Source organism: Oxyura jamaicensis, chromosome Z (assembly GCF_011077185.1).
Source record: "Oxyura jamaicensis isolate SHBP4307 breed ruddy duck chromosome Z, BPBGC_Ojam_1.0, whole genome shotgun sequence".
Classification (NCBI taxonomy): Eukaryota; Metazoa; Chordata; class Aves; order Anseriformes; family Anatidae; genus Oxyura; species Oxyura jamaicensis.
Genome location: NC_048926.1, coordinates 46,292,175 through 46,310,755, shown reverse-complemented (window position 1 = coordinate 46,310,755; position 18,581 = coordinate 46,292,175). Strand labels below are relative to the sequence as shown.

Genomic DNA, 18,581 nt, shown 5'->3' with positions numbered 1-18,581 from the left:
AAGGAAAGGAAAGGAAAGGAAAGGAAAGGAAAGGAAAGGAAAGATTGTAAAATTTTCTGTCTCCCTAGTGCTTGGAACTTTCACAAATGTCATCTGTCACGTTTGATAAATTACCCAGTAACTGCAGTCTAATTTTTGTGGAGTTGTTATCCTGTGTAAAGATAATGCTGATACTTGCAAGCACACAATGAAAGGCAAAACCAAACAAAAATAAATAAATAAATTAAAAGAACAGAAACAAACATGACATAATAGTCTAGCGAATAAAACATTAACTTGACATGAAGTTATACCACAAAGACAGTGACTGAAAAAATTAGTACAGTCATAGCTTTGACCAATGTCCTACTTCTGACTGATACTGATATAAAACAGTAATAACAGGGTGATCATTTAATGAACACTTACCAAATATAATATCCAAGCCATTTGTAATTCACAGCTCACTATTTCCAAGGAAGACAAACGATCAAAAAGCAACTTTGCAACAGAGAATTCAAAGTGTTTGACTTTAAGATCCAGATTGAAATACGAAATTTTAAAAGGACAGGCAGGCCCAGGATTTAATTTTAGGTTGGAAGGGACCTCTGAAACTCATCTGGTCCAACACCCCTGCTAAAGCCAGTAGCCACATAGAGCCAGTAGCTCAGGACCATGTCCAGATGGCTTTTGAATATCTCCAAAGAGGTAGACTCCACAACCTCTTGGCAACCTGTGACACTGCTCAGTCACTTGAACAGTGAAGTGTTTCATGATTCCCTCCTTCATCCTTTCAAGTATTTACATATATATTGATAAGATACCCCTGAGCCTTCTCTTCTCCAGAGTAAGCAGTCCCTACTTCCTCAGACTTTCCTTTTCCTCACAGGAAAGAGGCTCCCACCATCTTCCTGGCCTTTCACTGAACACTGTTCAGGAATTCCATGTCTCTCTGGAGGTCTCTGAACTGGACACTGTACTCAAGTGTGACTTCAACAGTCCTGAGGAGAGAGGAAGGATTACCTCCCTCAATCTGTTGACACTATTTTGTTTAATGCAGACCAGTATACCATGGACCTTCTCTGCTGCAAGAGAGACAGTGTGCTGCACATTTAGCCTGTCTTCTTCTGAATTTTCCTATCTGAGAAATGACAATAATTACTTTTTTTTCCAAGTGTTTTGATGTTTACAGATGTATAATTAATTATATTAGTTTTATTATTATTATTATTATTATTATTATTATTTTCTTCTTTCTGTTCAGTAAATTATGTGTGCAGATGTTTTTGGTTTAGGATTTTAGAAAGAGTTTAAGATCACGTACCTAATTTGACTTATTTTGGTTTTAATGCTTACTTGTTTTTCAGCACTTCCAAGTGGAATATAGACCTAGATTTTGTAATCTTTGGGAATTTAATTTTAAATAACACCCAAGAAAGGGAACTGCAAAAGGAACAGTATATCTTTACAAGCTTGAAGAGGAATTGAGTATACTTGATCTATACAACAGTAGATTTTCACTGCTGATATCAATCATCTTTCTAATCAATTTAATTGTATGATATTTGTTGCATCTTTAATCATTCGTTGTCTTTCATGCAGTGAATTTTAAGATGTTTTTCTCTTTAAAATCTGGAAAGCAGATGGAACACTTCTACACTGCTACAATTCATGAGTATTAAGATAAAGAAAGCTTTAAGAAGCTAAGAAGCATAAATAGATAAAGGACAGGTCCATGTAACATTATACAGTTGTGACATAGATAATGCACTCTTGAATTTTATATCTAAGAAAAGGAAAAAAAAAATAGGTTGCAGTCATACTGGTCAACAAATTTTATGTGACAAAGTGTTTTCCTGGTCTATGGTAAAAGACAAACAAACAAGCACACAAAAACATTAAAACCTCCACTGTAACTAAGGAAGATGATAGACTGAGGGACCCACTGAATGTAAGGTCAAACATAATAACCTTTGGGGAGGCGATTGGCTCTGGGGGAGACACATTCTGAAATGGAGCAGGGGATCGAGGTAGGCAGAGGGTTTACTGCATTGAGGCCACTCAAAACTTGCAAGGGAACCACCAGCACCCAGCAGCCCTCACGAGAGTGGCTGACTAGGTGTGGGCAGAGCCAGGAATGTCCCCACAGAGGCAGCCCCTAGGGAGTGCAAGAAACCAGGAGCAGGGTCAACAGGGTGTGGTGTGTTAACCAGGGCACGGCACAGCAATTTGTAGGGCAGGAAGAGCCCTGAATGTTGGCCAGCTTGTCCTGGGAGCAATGGTGATCAACCAGCAGAAATCTGTGGTTTCCAGGAGCTCGGCACCCACCAAGCTAATGCAGCCTCTCTGACAGAGCTCCGGGTGGAACATGCTGCCACCCAGGGGTCAGGCTACCAGGTGTGCTCTACTCTTACACCTGTACAGGATGGTAGTACATACTAGAGAGCACGGCTATGGGAGGTGTGCCCAGTTTGAAGAACTGCTTCACATGGTGGCAGAGTTTCAGGAGGAGGTGGGAAGGCTGAGGAGCATCAGAGAGTCAGAAAACGAGATTGACTGGAGGGTTGTTCTGCCATCCCTGAGGCAGGATTCTTAGCCAGCCACAGTCACTGTGCAAGAAATGGATCCCCTAAACCCTTGCCACTAGGCAGAGGGAAGGGATTTAAGAGACAGGCAGGAGTAGAAGCAGGTTCCTGTTCAGCACAGCAGGCGAACTCCCTGCTGTATACCTGACCTTCCCAGGTGTCCCTGCTTAACAGGTATAAGGCTCCAGAACTTGATGGGCAAGCAAATGACAATGTAGATCATGGTCCATCCATGTCGGGGGAGTCACCCAGGGTAAGTCAACCTACAACCTACATCACAACAAGCCCCACCAAAAAAAAAAAAAAGACGTTTCTTGGAAAGTCACTTGTCTGGTATGTTCCTCTAATTATTACCCTTTATTGGTTTTTCAAGTTGGCAGAGATGAGGTGGCAAAGAGAAGAAGAAGAACAATCAAAAGAGACTTTAGAGTTTTGGGGTGATTAATTGAAAGATCAGGTGAACAGGCAGTTTTTTCCTCCATTTTTCCAGTAGCAGGGATCAATACTGAAAGGAACAGGCAGATCCAGCTGATCACTACGTGGCCCCAAGGCTGGTGCCACTGACACAGTTTTGGGTTTCTTGATCATGGGAATGTCTATATGACATGAAGTCTGATGACTCCAGATGGGGAGCACCTTTCTCCGAGTAGGAAAAGGGTTTTTGCCCAGGAGTTAGCAGGGCTAATTGGCAGGTCTTTAAACTAGATTTGAAGGAGGAAGGGGACAAAAACAGGACCACCAGTGATAAACTGTGGGTCTTCATGACAGTATTTGAGGCACTACATGCTGGCGAGGCCTACCTTGCCCCATGAGGGGCTGACTTGAATAAAAGACACCTGAAGTGTTTCTATACATGCACATGCAGCATGAGAAATTTCCTCTCCCTGAAATGCTTATATACTAATGCACATAGAATCATAGGATCATAGAATCATAGAATCATAGAATATCCCCAGCTGGAAGGGACCCATAAGGATCATCAAGTCCGACTCCTGAGACCACACAGGTCTACCCAAAAGTTTAGACCATGTGACTAAACGCACAGTCCAATCTCTTCTTGAATTCAGACAGGCTCAGTGAAGTGACTACTTCCCTGGGGAGCCTGTTCCAGTACACAAGTATGGGAAACAAACAGGAAGAACTAGAGATCTGCATGCAGTCGCAATGCTATGATCTCACTGCAATCACAGAGACATGGTGGGACAACTCATATGACTGGAATGCTGTCATGGAAGGTTACGTGCTTTTTAGAAAAGACCAACCAGGAAGGCGAGGTGGTGGGGGTGTTCTTGAAAGCAACTGAGAATGCAATGAGAGAGAAACTAGAATGTGTGGAGTTCTGCCCAGGGCTAGATGAAGGGCTAGCTGAGAGTTATGGGAAAGGATTAAAGGGTGGGCTACCATGGCTGACATTGTTGTGGGTATATGCTACAGGCCACCAGATCAAGAAGCGGACATAGATGAAGCCTTCTTCAGACAGCTTCAAGTAGCCTCTCAGTCACAAGCCTGGTTCTCATAGGGGATTTCAACCACCCTGACACCTGCTGGGAAGACCACACAGCTAGGCACAAACAGTCCAAGAGGTTCCTGCAGTACATTGATGACAACTTCTAGACAGAGGTGGTGAAGAAGCCAATAAGGAGAGGTGTGCTGCTGGACCTTTTACTAATGAATGAGGAAGGACTAGTTGGAGTTGTGAGGGTCAGGGGCTGCCTTGGCTGCAGTGAGTTGGAGCCATATGGTGAAGTTCAGGATCTTGTGAGGAGGAAGCAGGGTGAAAAGTAAGATTGCAACCCTGGAGTTCCGGAGAGCAAATTTTGGCCTCTCCAGGGATCTACATGGAAGAATCCCATGGCCTAGGGCCCTGGAAGGAATGGGTGTCCAAGACAGCTGGTCAATATTCAAGCATCACTTCCTCCAAGATCAACATTGGTGTATCCCTATGAGCAATAGGGAAAGAAAAGGGGTCAGGAGACCTGCATGGATGAGCAGGGAGTTCCTGAAGAAACTGACAGAAGGATGTTTACAGCATGTGGAAAAAGGAACAGGACACTTAGGAGGAACACAGGGACACTGTCAGAGTATGCAGGGATATGACAATGGAGGCCAGGGCCCATTTGGAGTTAAATCTGGCAAGAGATATCAAGGACAACAAGAAGGGCTTCTTCAAATACATTAAAAAAAAAAAAAAAAAAAAAAAAAAAAAAAAAAAAGAATACTGGAGAAAATGTTGGCCTGCTGCAGAATGGGGCAGGTGCTGTGGTGACAAAGGAACAGAGAAGATAGAGTTGATGAATGCCTTCTTTGCTTCAGTCTTTACTGCTAAAATTAGCCCTCAGGAATCTCAGACCCTGGAGACAAGAGAAGATGTCTGGAGAAAGGACTTTTCCTTGGTCAAACAGACCATCTGAGCAAATCTGACATCCACAAATGCATTGGCCACAATGGAACGCACCCACAGATGTTGAGAGAGCAGGCCAATGTTACTGTTAGGCAACTCTCCATAATTTTTTGAGAGGTCCTGGAGAACAGGAGAGGCACCTGAGCTCTATAAGAAAGCAAATATCCCACTAGCCTTCAAAAAGGTTAAGAAGGGGGACCCAGGAAACTACAGGCCATTCAGCCTCACCTCCATCCCTGGAAATAGAAAAGGAGCAACTCATCCTGGAGGTCATCTCCAAGCATGTGGAGGATAAGAAGGTGATCAAGAATAGCCAGCATGGATTCACCAAAGGGATGTCATTTTTGATCAATCTGATATCTTTCTATGCTGAGTTTACTGGCTGGGTAGATGAGTGAGGACTGGTGGATATGGTCTACCTTGACTTCAGCAAGGCTTTTGACACTGTCTCCCATAACATGCTCATTGACAAGCTCGGGATGTGTGGCCTAGATGAGTAGACAGTGGGCTGAATTGATAATTGGCTGGATGACAGAGCTCAGAGGGCTGTGCTTAGTGGTACGGAATCTAGTTGGAGGTCTGTAGCTACTACTGTCCCCCAGAGGTCAGTAATAGGTCCAGTGTTGTTCAACTTATTCATCAGTGATCTTGACGATGGAACAGAGTACACCCTCAGCAAGTTTGCTGATGACACAAAGCTGTGAGGAGTGGCTGATACCCCAGAGGGCTCTGCTGCCATTCAGAGGGACTACAACAGACTGGACTGTTGGGCTGAAAGGAACCTCATGAAGTTCAACAAGGGCAAATGCAGGGTCCTGCACCTAGGGAGGAATAACCCAAAGAGCAGTACAGACTGGGGGCAGACCTGCTGGCATTCAGCTCTGCAGAGAGGAAAATGGGAGTCCTAGTGGAAGGACAATGGTATCCTGGGGTGCATTCAGAAGAGTGTTGCCAGTAGGTCAAGGGAGGTGGTCCTCCCCCTCTTCTCAGCCTTAGTGTGGCCATACTTGGAGTGTTGTGTCCAGTTCTGGGCTCCCCACTGCAAGAGGGACATAGAACTACTGGAGCAAGTTCAGAGGAGGGCTATTGTGATAAATTATTGAGTCTCAAATAGGTTTCTAATTAAAGTCAGTAATTTATTAAGTGAATAGAGGCAAGCAAACAGTGCTGGGTGCACCAGGAGCCTCTGCTCCACCAAGACACACACCTATTACATCAGGTGCCTGATTTTTATGCTCCTAGACTAATACATATTCATCACTATTCCTAGAAAAGGCAGGGTTCTTATAATTAGTTCCCGGAATCCAAACCCTCTCCAGACGCATGCGTATCAGTCTCTGGTGGTTTTTCTGGGGGTCTCTTGTGCTGAAGGCTCATAGTCTTCCTCCCAGGCTTTGTCCTTTGGTTGTCCTTCAACTCCCCCTTTCTCCTTATTTGGTGATCCCTTTGCCGGATATCAGAGGCTTGCGCAGCGTCCCATGCAAAAGTCAACAGTTTCCTAAAAACTCCTTCGTTCTCTTATCTCCCAGACTAGAGTCTCAATGTTTGTCCTTCAAACCCTTTATTTACACAAATTGCTGGATGGTTCCTTTGCATGATACAAGAACTATGTACACTAATCACTCTGTTTTTCTTAGATAGAAGGTTATATTTCATCATGCGGCCCTAGCATTGTTCCATACTGACATGAATCAAAAGAACACATTTCATAATCCCTCATTTCCTTTTTCACGGTAATGATTCATGTTTTCTTTTTCAATCGAGTCAGTACTTGTTGAATTGGTACCAATTTTGGACCGTCTTTTGTTTGTATTATCATCAGGGAATGGGTTTTCCCTTACCCTGGTTCTGGGTCAACAGGTACCACAGATATTTGCATTCCTTGTATTACCAAGTGTATTAGTCTGGTAAAACAGGGTATTAAACATGGAATTATTGAATTATTAAACAACCCTCCACATATTCCCAATACAACTATCCCGATTCTAGTAATCCAACCACCACCCATAAAGTCCCCTCATAATTCTCTTAAATTGATTTCATTCGAAGTTTGAACTGGGACATGTGCAATTTTCTTCATTTCTTTCACGAGTTCATTCACAGCTTCTCCTTCATCATCAATCTCTAAACAGTAATTACTAAGATTAAATTTTCCACAGACTCCTCCTTCTTGTGCTAACAAATAATCTAAAGCTAAGTGATTTTGATACAAAGCAGTTCTCATCTTAGTATTTTGTTTTGCAATTAATTTGAGTGCATCTCCGGTTTTATTCACAACTATTTCTACTACAGCTTGCAACCTAATTATTCTATTAAGCATATATATATTGGGGTCCTATAGCCCCAGGATCCGTCTTCTGCCCATGTAGCTGGATCATAATAGGCTATGATTCTCTCAGGAGGCTATTCATTCTCTCCCCATTTCTGAGCACTACCCCTGGTTAAGGAAGCATCAATGGATCATTTTATCCTGTTCAGATTGTAACATAATCTTATTCCTAAATTATTCCCTTGTATTTGTGACAATAAAAAGAACAAGGGTCTTATGTGCCCCACATAGCATATTCCTGACCAGTTTTCGGGTAGCCTCTTGCAGGCATGTTTGCCACATACCCAACAATGTCCCTCTAGGACCCATGTCCTGTTTGGAAAAGGGCCATCCCATCCTTCTTTATTCTTTGGAGCGTGAAAATACAGAGTGTCTTTGTTACCAAGTGGTCCTGTTACAATATCTTTTCCATATGTACCCCTCCAAGCTCCCACACTGGATTCCCACTCACAATTACAGTTAAGTCCTTTTTGGCAACCTGTTATATTATGAACTGTCCAGAAATGTTTAAAGTACACTCGCCCCCATTCTCATTTTGCCATTTCCAGCAGTAGACCCTTACCACATGCTGTTCTGTAGTGGTGTTATCACACTGACAGCTCAAGATCTGACTGTCAAATTGTCCCATCACTTGTGCTCTTGCCACGGCTTCACATCCAGATCCAAAAAAATCCCTATATGAGTATTTCAGCCAAGTCCTGTTTCTCAGTTGGACATGTGTGGCATTCCATTTCCCACTACGTGTTGTAAGTTTATAGGTCTACGTTCAGGATTGGTACAATCATATCCAGGGGACAGAGTCTAATTGCAAATGCTTTTTCCTACTGCTACTGTTCCTGTTCTGTTTAAACAGTATATACCCCGACCTGACAAGAGCAATTGGCACAGGCCTCCTTCCTCTTTCCAAAATTGTGTCCCATTATGAACTTCACTCAAATTACTAACCCACCACTTGAGTTCGACCGGGCCAGCTACCCATGGCCAACTTTCAGCTCTCCGCATTCCTCCACAAACCCAGCAGTTACTAAGGCTAAAGGCCTTAGCCACTTCCTCCCGCAGAGTTAAAAAGTTATTCCTCCATTCTTGCCCATGGCTCAATTGTCCTTGTAATAACAATACCAAGACGTATAACATTTCTTATATTTTGCTCCGTCCTATCTTGAGGGCGTAGATTGATTGAGGGTGCTTTCAATCAAGGGGTTGGGCCCACTTTCAGGATCGATTTGGGCTTGTGTTACCGTTCAGCTTTTCAGGGTGATCTGGCTCCTGGAAAACTAATCACAACTTTATATGATTTTTTTTTTTTTTTTTTTTTTTAAAAAAAGGTTCTTATGTTATTTTCTCGGGACAACCTAACCTTAGTGGGGGAGAGGTCCTGTCGAGGCCCTCTCACTTGGCGGTCAATACTCACAGGAGTTGCCTCCCTTGGTAGACCATACACACCATAGTCGAGAGTCCTGCCCCAGTCTTGCCTTCTCCCTTTCCTCCCTTCAGGCAAATTTCCATAAAGATTTAGACTTTCCAAATACTATGTCATGTACAAAATCACAGACAGTGGCTCACTGAGTTCAAATATAATACTGTACTTAAATTCAATCAATATCATACATTTTCAGATTTCTTATGACCCACAATAAGCCAGAATAAAGTGAAATATTGTTCCCAGTGGAACTCATTTAATTTTATAAAATGCATATGTATATTATTTTAAAGAGCATAGAAAAGAATAGATATTTGACATAATTTTACATGCCTAGGTTTTCTTTATATGGTTTGCTTTTTTATCAGTTTATTTCAGGATCACTTAAAAATACAATTGACCACAAAAGTGAATAGGTTTTGTTCTTTAATGCAACTTAAAACATTGTATTAATAGCTAAAATGGAAGGCTAAATAAATGCTAATCCGGACTTCCTTTCCATTAAAAATAAAATAAAATAAAATAAAAAATAAACAAAGTCTGAAATACTGGAACTGGTAATACTGAAGATTAGATGCCAGCAGGCTTGCTCACTCATTGTGTAATTTTATTTTATTTTTATTTATTTTTAATAAGCTTTTATCATAAGTGATAAAACCATTAACAGCTGATAAATGTTTTCCCATTTTTTCCATCTGGGGTTTAGACTGGTATTTGTTTCCATATTAACCACAAACAGAATTAAATATTCACTGACTACAGTCTTGTAAAACTGAATTAAAAATCAAAGCCCTCAGAGAGCCTGAGATGTGTTTTTGTGAAATGAAAATCTTTCCATGAAGCCAAGACAATCTGCTTTGAAATAGCACTGCTAGGTACTGAAGACAAAATAACATTTAACAAAAGTAACGAGTAACGTGAAGCTACATATGAAAGTTATGGAACCCGCTACAGTCAAACCATGGGAAAAACCACAATTGCATTATGTTTCAAAGTTAAAATAAATAAATAAATAAATAAATAAATAAATAAATAAATAAATAAATAAATAATAGATCTTGAAAGTAACACAGTTAATGAAAGTTTTCAGTAATGCATGTAAGTGCTTTCTGGCAATGCAGCTTTATACCAACTTCCAAGAAATCTCAGGTCAAATGCAGCCTTCTAATGATTTCCTTACCAATTAGTTTTATAATCATGTTTGTTAGCTGGTGCTTTGAATTGAGATTACCACAGTTACTGTTTAGTGAACTTTACTAAAACCAGCTCAATACTTGTCATCTGAGTTATTAACAACCTGATCAAATGTATGAAAGGTCGTATTAACTTCCACTTTCTAAGGCAATTAAAAATAATTTTAATTTATCCTTACACCACCACCTGAGAGATTTTATTTAGATAACTAACTTTTAGCAAGGTTGAAGACAGAGGAAAAAGAACCCACAAAATCATTTTTCAAAGAGCCAATTTAGCTATAAACAAATACTGTTGCAAGCTCACATTAATCTGAATAGCAATTAAGTTAAAATGTTCTCTTCTTCAAATGTAGCTATATGACTACAGTACTACTTTTTGTACAAAGGCAGGTTTCAAGTAAGCATCTAAATGCATTCATAATATCAACAGTTAGCATTTTCTAGAAGTCCTCGGTTACTAAGAATTCAGTGAAAGAAACCAGCAAATTTCACACATATTTACTAAAGAACAATATGACTAATTTTCATTAAAATAAGTTTTCAAATGAAATAAATTTGTAACTTTTCAAAGTGAGGTAATATCACAGGGAAACTGCAATCACAGTTTGGCATAGGTCCACATAATATAAACATGAAATGCTGTATTCACACCATAAAATATTACTGTTATCTGTAAAGTCAGTGAATGTTTATCTTCATAATTACACTTAACTGATACAATACTGGACCAATTTTAATTTACTTTTTCCTTCTCTGGGGCCCCTATTGTTCCACTTTTCAATCATTATTCCTAATGGACTTTCTAGTGGTATGTCTCGTAATTTGCTCCCTTTTCTCTGTTCCCGGGTCTTCGATTTTGTCTGACCCATCTAGGAATTTTACTGTGGCAATTCTTACAGCCCTTGGTTACCTGTTAAGAGTGTCTTGCACGGGGTTTTGGACCTATTGCCCATCCACAAATCCTATAGGAATCACCTTCACAAGCCAAGTGCCTCGTGGGAGATTGGAACCGCATTTAAAAGACCTCCACACTCGCTTCGGAACTAGGACTGGAGCACCTGTTGTACGAGGACAGGCTGAGATAACTGGGTCTGCTTAGCCTGGAAGAGAGAAGACTGAGGGGAGACATCATTAATGTATATAAATATCTGAAGGGAAGGTGTTGAGAGGATGGAGCCAGTCTCTTTTCAGTTGTGCCCGGAGACAGGACAAGAGACAACAGGCACAAACTGAAGCACAGGAGGTTCCATCTGAATATGAGAGGACACTTTTTTACTGGGCAAGTGACAGAGCACTGGAACAGGTTTCCCAGAGAGGTTGTGGAGTCACCTTCTCTGGAGATACTCAAAACCCACCTGGATGCCATTCTGTGAAATTTGCTCAAGGTGATCCTGCTCAGCAGAGGGGTTGGACTAGATGATCTTCAGAGGTCCCTTCCAACCTTGTCCATTCTGCAATTCTGTGATGTGTTTGCAGTATGACAGTGATTTTAAGGCCCAGCCAGTTTTGCTTGGCAATCGTGTCATTGCTGTATCTAGTCAGCTGTTTTTCTTTCAAGCATAGCATTGTGAATTTAATGTGTACAACATGTAAATGCATCAGAACTTGACAACTGGACTATGATCTTACATGGGTAGCAGAAGATGTTACGAACAGTAGACATTTACTAGAACAAGAATTTATGACTTTGTCTAGCTTTATTTTATTTTATTTTATTTTATTTTATTTTATTTTATTTTATTATTATAATATATATATAGTATTGTTTTTTAACCTGGTATATATTAACCCTATTGTGATTAACACATTCTTATTTTATGTTCTTTTATGTTAATGTTATGTACTTCATGTTCCTCTGGATTTATGAGGATGTACAACAGCCATATGCTTTTGTCAGTTGAAGATTAGTCTTGTACAGTTCAATTATATCTACAAACAGGTCATAGACAAGGCCTCTTATAAAGTACAGGATGTAACTGAATGCATCACTGAGATGCCACTACCAGAATTTTATAGTTAACACATCTGTCAGTTTTTGCATAAATCTTTGGTCATTTTATAGGGTCATAGAATTACAGAGCGGTTTAATGGTTGGAACGGACCTGAAAGGTCTTTAGGTACTGGAAAGGCCACTATAAACTCTTCCCAGAGTATTCTCTTTTCCAGGCTAAACAAACCCAACTCTCTCAGTCTGTCTTCATAGGAGAGGTGCTCCAGCCACGATCATCTTCACGGCCCTCCTCTTGACTCAGTCCAACATGCCCATGTCCTTCTTGTCTTGAGGGCCCCAGACCCAAATGCAGCAATCCAGATGGGGTCTGAAAAGAGTGGAGTAGAGAGACAGAATCACCCCCTCCAGCCATATTTTGTCTGAGCCATAATTCCAGTCCAGTAATCAAGTAAAGGAGGTTGTCATCTGGTACATTGTCTTCTGGTCAGAAAGAAGGACTTTTACATTCATATTTCCAATTTAACCAAACAGTTCATACCTGTTGACTTTCAAGACCAACTTCAAAAAATTGACAATAACTTCATACAGTTAATGGGACGGGAAGAAAGAGTCTGAAAAAAAAAATAAAAAATAAAAAAAAATAAAAAAAGATAGAAAAAAGAATATATATATATCCTAAAAAAGAATATCCTGAGTTGGAAGGTACTCACAAGGATCACAGATCATGAAATGACTGGATTCTTGTGAATGGAATATTGAACTCTAAGAAGATCACAGAATGAATTAATATTACAACAGTCCTATTGAAGTTTGGATGATGCTCTAAGTCAAATTGTCAGTAACTTACTGGGATTTTTATTCCTTTCACGACAGCCTCTGGCACTAAAGCCAACTTTAGTTTTGGCATCTCCCAGAAGCAGAAAGACTTGTACAGGCAATGTGGCTTGGTAGCATGTGCAAACCATAAGCAACATCATGTAAAAACAGCAAATATGTTATAGGAACAGCTCTTTATCTACTTCACACTGATTTTGTTGACTGCTTTTACTGGTGTTCTTTGTAGAATTCAAAAACAACAGTGAGAACTGCAGACCTTTCTCTAGGAGCTTTAGTATCTCATTTGCTGAACTTCTCATTATGATAAAATTATCTATGTTGGGGTCCTGTTCTAATTCTTGTCATTAAACATAAAATGGGAGTAACCATCTGAAATTAAAATTAAATTTTAATTTGCATGTAATATGAAGTAGTATTTGTGATAAACATTACAATATTTATTTCAATATGTACACAAAATATGTTAAAACTATGCATATTATTTAGTCCTATACCATGTTTTACAGTTTATCTATAATCACATTCATTAATAAGTATAATCTCTTATGGATGACCTAAAGTATGTCTTAGAATACACAGCACGTCTCAAAAACAGATTTAAAAATGGAGGGTTGTTTTTACTGGACGAGGAACTTTAGGACAGGGCATTTGTGTCTAATAACACTTTTCCTTTCTTTCTGGATAGAGAGGGAAACAAATAATTTATCTTTTAACTTGTCTTGGCATAAGCTTGCCTTCACAACCTTTCTAAGCTATAAATCCACAAAAGATTTCACTTTACTAATACATCCTGGAGCACACAAGTGATCTCTGATGGCATAATAAATGAGATAATTCTACCTTCAAAGCAGCATTAAAATTGAGATTTAAAATATAATAATTAAAAATAAAAATAATAAATGGTGCAGGTTAGATACTGAGTGTGAGGGTTAAAACAGGTTAGAGAGTAGGTCCCCATTTCAGGCCATTGCAGCCTAGTGTTCTCCCTTCATTAAGTAAAACAGGCCATGAAAAACTGTCTGCTTACTGAAGCACTGTACTGCTGAGTGCTTCTGTTACCTGGAAATGTTAAAGCCGGGTGGGATCAACCTGTTGTAGCGGGAGGTTTCCTTATTGGGGGCGGAAGGATATGGGGGGGGGGGGTAATTATATGAAATTATATGATATTTAAGGTCTCTTCAAGCCCAACCAATCTATAATGTTGATGTACTGTATAGACATGAATGTATCTGTCATATTTTATATACATCTCTTCTAGAAAGTCTTCAGTTTGTTAGGCTACATGCATGTCTTCAGTTCTGAAGGAGAAACTGTCTGATTGTTTCCTCTTTCATTTTTTTTTTTGTAAAAAATATTAAAACAATTTAAAAAACAAAGCCTCAAACTGTGTATTTTAAGCTTTAAATTGTTTAAAATCAAGCAATAAAGGCTTATTTTATGCTCAATCGATATACATTAAGAATTAGCTCTTTTCAGATAAAATCTTTATAAAATGAAAAAGTATCAATTTATAAACTGGATGGTTTGAATCATTTAAGGAGTACCGTGAATTACTTTTAGGCTGTTATTGAAGTAAAAATATATTTTTAAATTAACAACACATGGGTTAAGTATATATGGTATAAAAAAATAATAATAAAATAATAATCATTAAAAAAAATCAGGCAATATGAGAGTTAGTTCACTAACTCTCATTGTTTATTACTAGCTTAATAGGTTAACTGTAATGAGCACGTTCACTAGTTGCTTTCTGTTTCTTTTCCTTTTTTTTTTTCCTTTTTTTTTTTTTTCCCATTGAATTTTCAGAGATTAGAATTTATATGGAAATTTGACTAGTGCAAGGGAAGAAAGGTAAAAAGTTTCATGTATAGGAAGGTACATAATGAATAGAATTAAGCTCATCTATGCTTCAAAAAACTATGTGAAGAGAACTTTAAAAGTGTGGATTTTTTTGTTTTCTATATACTTTTGCAGCCACTACCTCTGTTGCTTATAGCTCTAGCAACAGCATTGTCCATTTATCCAGAAATGTATAATCTTTTTATTTCTGCTAATCAAAACATTTCAGAGAGCTATTTCTGTTTTACGTATCAGATATTTAAACCCCAATTGTGCGAACAAATTATTTCATATAATGCAAACTGCTTCATATAACACATATAACACAAACAGGCAATGAGGAAAAAAAAACAGAAAAAGGGGGGGGAGGGTGGAGGGATCTTAATATAACCAGCAAAATCCGAAGATATTCTACAGTTTTTTTTTAAGTTGCTACTAATTTTTTTATGATTAGAGTTCCTTGTTTTTATGTTTGTTTTATTTTTTCTTATGTTCTGTTTTCAGTTAGGATATATTTAATTTTCTTCTTAGTAGCTGGTATGGTGCTGTGTTTGGATTTAGGATGAGAATAATGTTGATAACTTGGTGATGTTTTAATTGCTGCAGAGCAGTGCTTACACTAAGCCAAGGACTTTTCAGCTGCTCATACCACCCTGCCAGAGAGGAGGTTGGGAGTTCATCAGGGAGCTGAGAAGAAAAAGAACCAGAAAAGCTGACCCAGACTGGATAAAGGGACATTCCATATGATATGATATCAATGCTGAAAAATTAATATGGTTTTGCTGGCCAGGGTGAGGGGAGACCACTACTCAGGGTTAAGATGGGCATTGCTCAGTGGGAGATGATCAATTGCATTGTGCATCACTTGTTTTGGACACGTCATTTTCATTACTAATATAATTATTATAATTATTTTTCTTTCTTCTCTGTCCTATTAAACTGTCTTTATCTTGACCCACAAGCTTTTATTCTTATTTTATTTATTTTATTTTATTTATTTTATTTTATTTTTCCCAATTCTCTACTCCATCCCGCTGTTAAGGGAAAGGTGAGTGAATGTGGTGGTGTGCTGCTGGCTAGGCTAAACCATAACACCCCATGTCTCCTAATATTTTTCTCTATGTAACAATAAGAAAATTAATCTTATATGTTAAATCCTGCATTTTTTTTTCTTTTCTCTGATAATAGATTTTCTTTTCCTTTCTCTCTCTCTTTTTTTTTTTTTTTTTTTTTTTTTTTTTTTCCATTGGAAAAAAAAAAAGTTAAGACGTATTTATTTTTCCTTTTCAACAAAACACTGAATTTAAATTCTTTCACAGTACTCTGCCCTCTTTATTTGGAAACCGGAGTCTTTCCACATCACTGCAATTATAAGTGGAACTTTTTTGTATTCAGCATACTCCACATCACACAAGATTTTAAGAAAATGTAGGTGACCTTTAGTCAAAAACAAAGCAAAGAGCTTGCTCTACTGCCTTATGAAAATATATATAGATTAGGTAGTACAACATATTGAAATGCCAGGGTGTTCTACACATTTTGGAAAATAATGTTTGGTTTGGGAAATGACATTTCATTCACTTAAATTTCAGAAGTTCTGAGGTTTTCAGTGAGTGTGGTTTTGGCACTAAATAGACAGCTGACTTGATCTAGAAGAATCAAATTTGATTGAATGGTTATTCCTATTGAATTCACTGACAATTTTTTTTCTTGTTCTGGACTGTTCACCAGATGAGGGTATAAAATAAAAAGATCAGCAATAATAAAATATATTTCTGTATTCGATGGATGTGACTGATCTATTTTTTGTTTTCTTCTAGGCATTTTCTGGAAACACAAATGCAGATAGTGTTGTATACTACAAGCTTCAGCATTCCATTAAAGCAAGATTTCTCCGCTTTGTGCCTTTGGACTGGAATCACAATGGTAGAATCGGAATGCGCATTGAAGTGTATGGATGCATGTACAGTAAGTGTTTTGCGGAATCAGCTAAATGAAACATCCATTCATTTTTGTATTTTGCTACATCAATTACACTTGAAAATAGAATTCTAAGCTTAGTTTTAATATTGAATATAAACACTCTAATAGGTTTATGTGCAGAATTCACTGTTTCTGCATCATCTAGCAATATGTAATGCTTATTTTCCAGCTCCTTCTGTGTTGGAATGAGTGATACATAGATGTAATTCAATAACTAATTTACTGAAAACTCTTTTTCTGATATTCATAAACAAACAAACAACAAAGAGACACCACCACCATCACCAAAATAAATAAATACATGAATTAATTAATTAATATGAGTTTTAGCATAGTGTGCTTTCTACTTGAAGAGAAAATGTTGAAAATGTTTACAGCTTTAAATATATTTAATCTTGTTCTTGAGTCAATAACAGTACAAGTAGATAGAACCACAAATAAGGGATGATTCTACACAGTTGAAGGATACTTCAAATATAATATTTGTTTAAGTGGTATGTTTACAATAGATTTTATGTTATTAACAAAAATAAATAAATAAATAAATAAATAAATAAATAAATAAATAAATAAATGATTCTGCATTTGACAGGCAAAAGCTTGATTGTTTCTGTTGTATTGATTTGCTATACATTATAAATTTTCTGGAGAGACTGCAGGCTAGTGAAATATTTTAGTCCACTCCATGGGGTGCTGGGTAAAATGAAGCACATTTGAAATGCTTCTACATCAATACATGCATCATGAGAAACAAGAAAGAGTAGCTAGAAGACTTGGATCAGTCCCAGAGCTACAACATCATTGGTGTAAGTAAAACCTGGTGAAAAGTCATAGGTTCATCGTGGCAGGCAAGGTGGGGTGGTGATACTGTATGTAATGGAGGGGATGGAGTGTACGGAGCTTGCAGTTGGTGATAGTATGGTTGAGACCCTCTGGGTAAGAGAAAAAACAAATAAAGAAAATAATGGGAATGTCATTGTGGGACCACTCAGCCAGGATGATGACATCAATGAAATATTCTTTAGGGAACTTTGCCTGTATATCAGCTGCAATCCTTTTGGGGGAAATCAACTTGCCAGGAATAAACTGAGAGTACCACACAGCTGATACAAGCAGGTCGAGGAGATTCCTAAAACATCTTGGCGATGACTTCTTGGTACAGCTACTAAGGGAGATGACTAGGGAAAGTGTCTGCCTAGATCTTCTGCTTGTACACAGACAGGGTCTCATGGGTGAAGTGGCAATTGACGGCCACCTTGGCCATAGTGACAAGGAAGTAGTTGAGTTTAAAATCTTTGGTGACAGGAGGAAAACTGCCACAAAAACTTCAGCCCTGGATATGGGGAGAGCAGAGTTCAAGCTGCTTGGTGGACTAGTTAGCAAGATCCCCTGAGAAACTGCATTTGAAGGCATTAATGTCTGTCAGTGTTGGTCCCTTTTTAAATACCTCTTATTAAGAGCACAATAACAAACAATTCCAAAATGTCAGAAGTCAAGAAGAAGAAGCAGAAAGTTGGGTTTTCTGAGCATGGATCTTATAGAGCTTAGCTGGGAAAACAAATTGCATAGCCACTTGATGTTAGGTTGGGTGACACAGGAGGACTACAGGGATGCTGTTCATAGGGAGAGCTGGCTGCTGTTCATGCAGCCAGAGCTCCATTAGAGTCTTTAATCTTTAATTTTATTTCTTTATTTCTTTATTTATAATATGTTAACAGCAAACGGAGGGAGAGAGTAATGGACCAAATAACATTGGTCCATTACTTTATGAGGATGGACACCTCACAAATAGGAACATAGACAAAGTAGAGAAGTGTAATGCCATCTTTGCCTCTGTCTTCAACACCAATGATGGTCCCAGGGACACCTGGAAATCTCAGTTAAAGGACTGTGACTGTGGTAAAGATAAACTTCCAGCCAACTCTGAACTTGTGTGGGACTTGCTGCTCCATCTGGATGCATATAAGTCTGTGAAGACCAGTAGGCTTCATCCCAGGGTACTCAGACTGTTGGCTGTTCTTATTGCAAGACCTTTTTCCAATGTTCTTGGGAATCTGGAGA

At 38.6% G+C, this 18,581-nt stretch overlaps 1 protein-coding gene across 1 annotated transcript in view; it reads left to right on the top strand.

Annotated features, from left to right (window-relative positions):
• Positions 1-18,581, top strand: part of CNTNAP4 (contactin associated protein family member 4) — a 175,667-nt gene that overhangs the window by 76,951 nt on the left and 80,135 nt on the right. Inside the window, exon 4 of the mRNA XM_035309930.1 lies at positions 16,358-16,505. Coding sequence (XP_035165821.1) covers positions 16,358-16,505 — 148 coding nt within the window. The remainder of the gene's footprint in view (positions 1-16,357; positions 16,506-18,581) is intronic.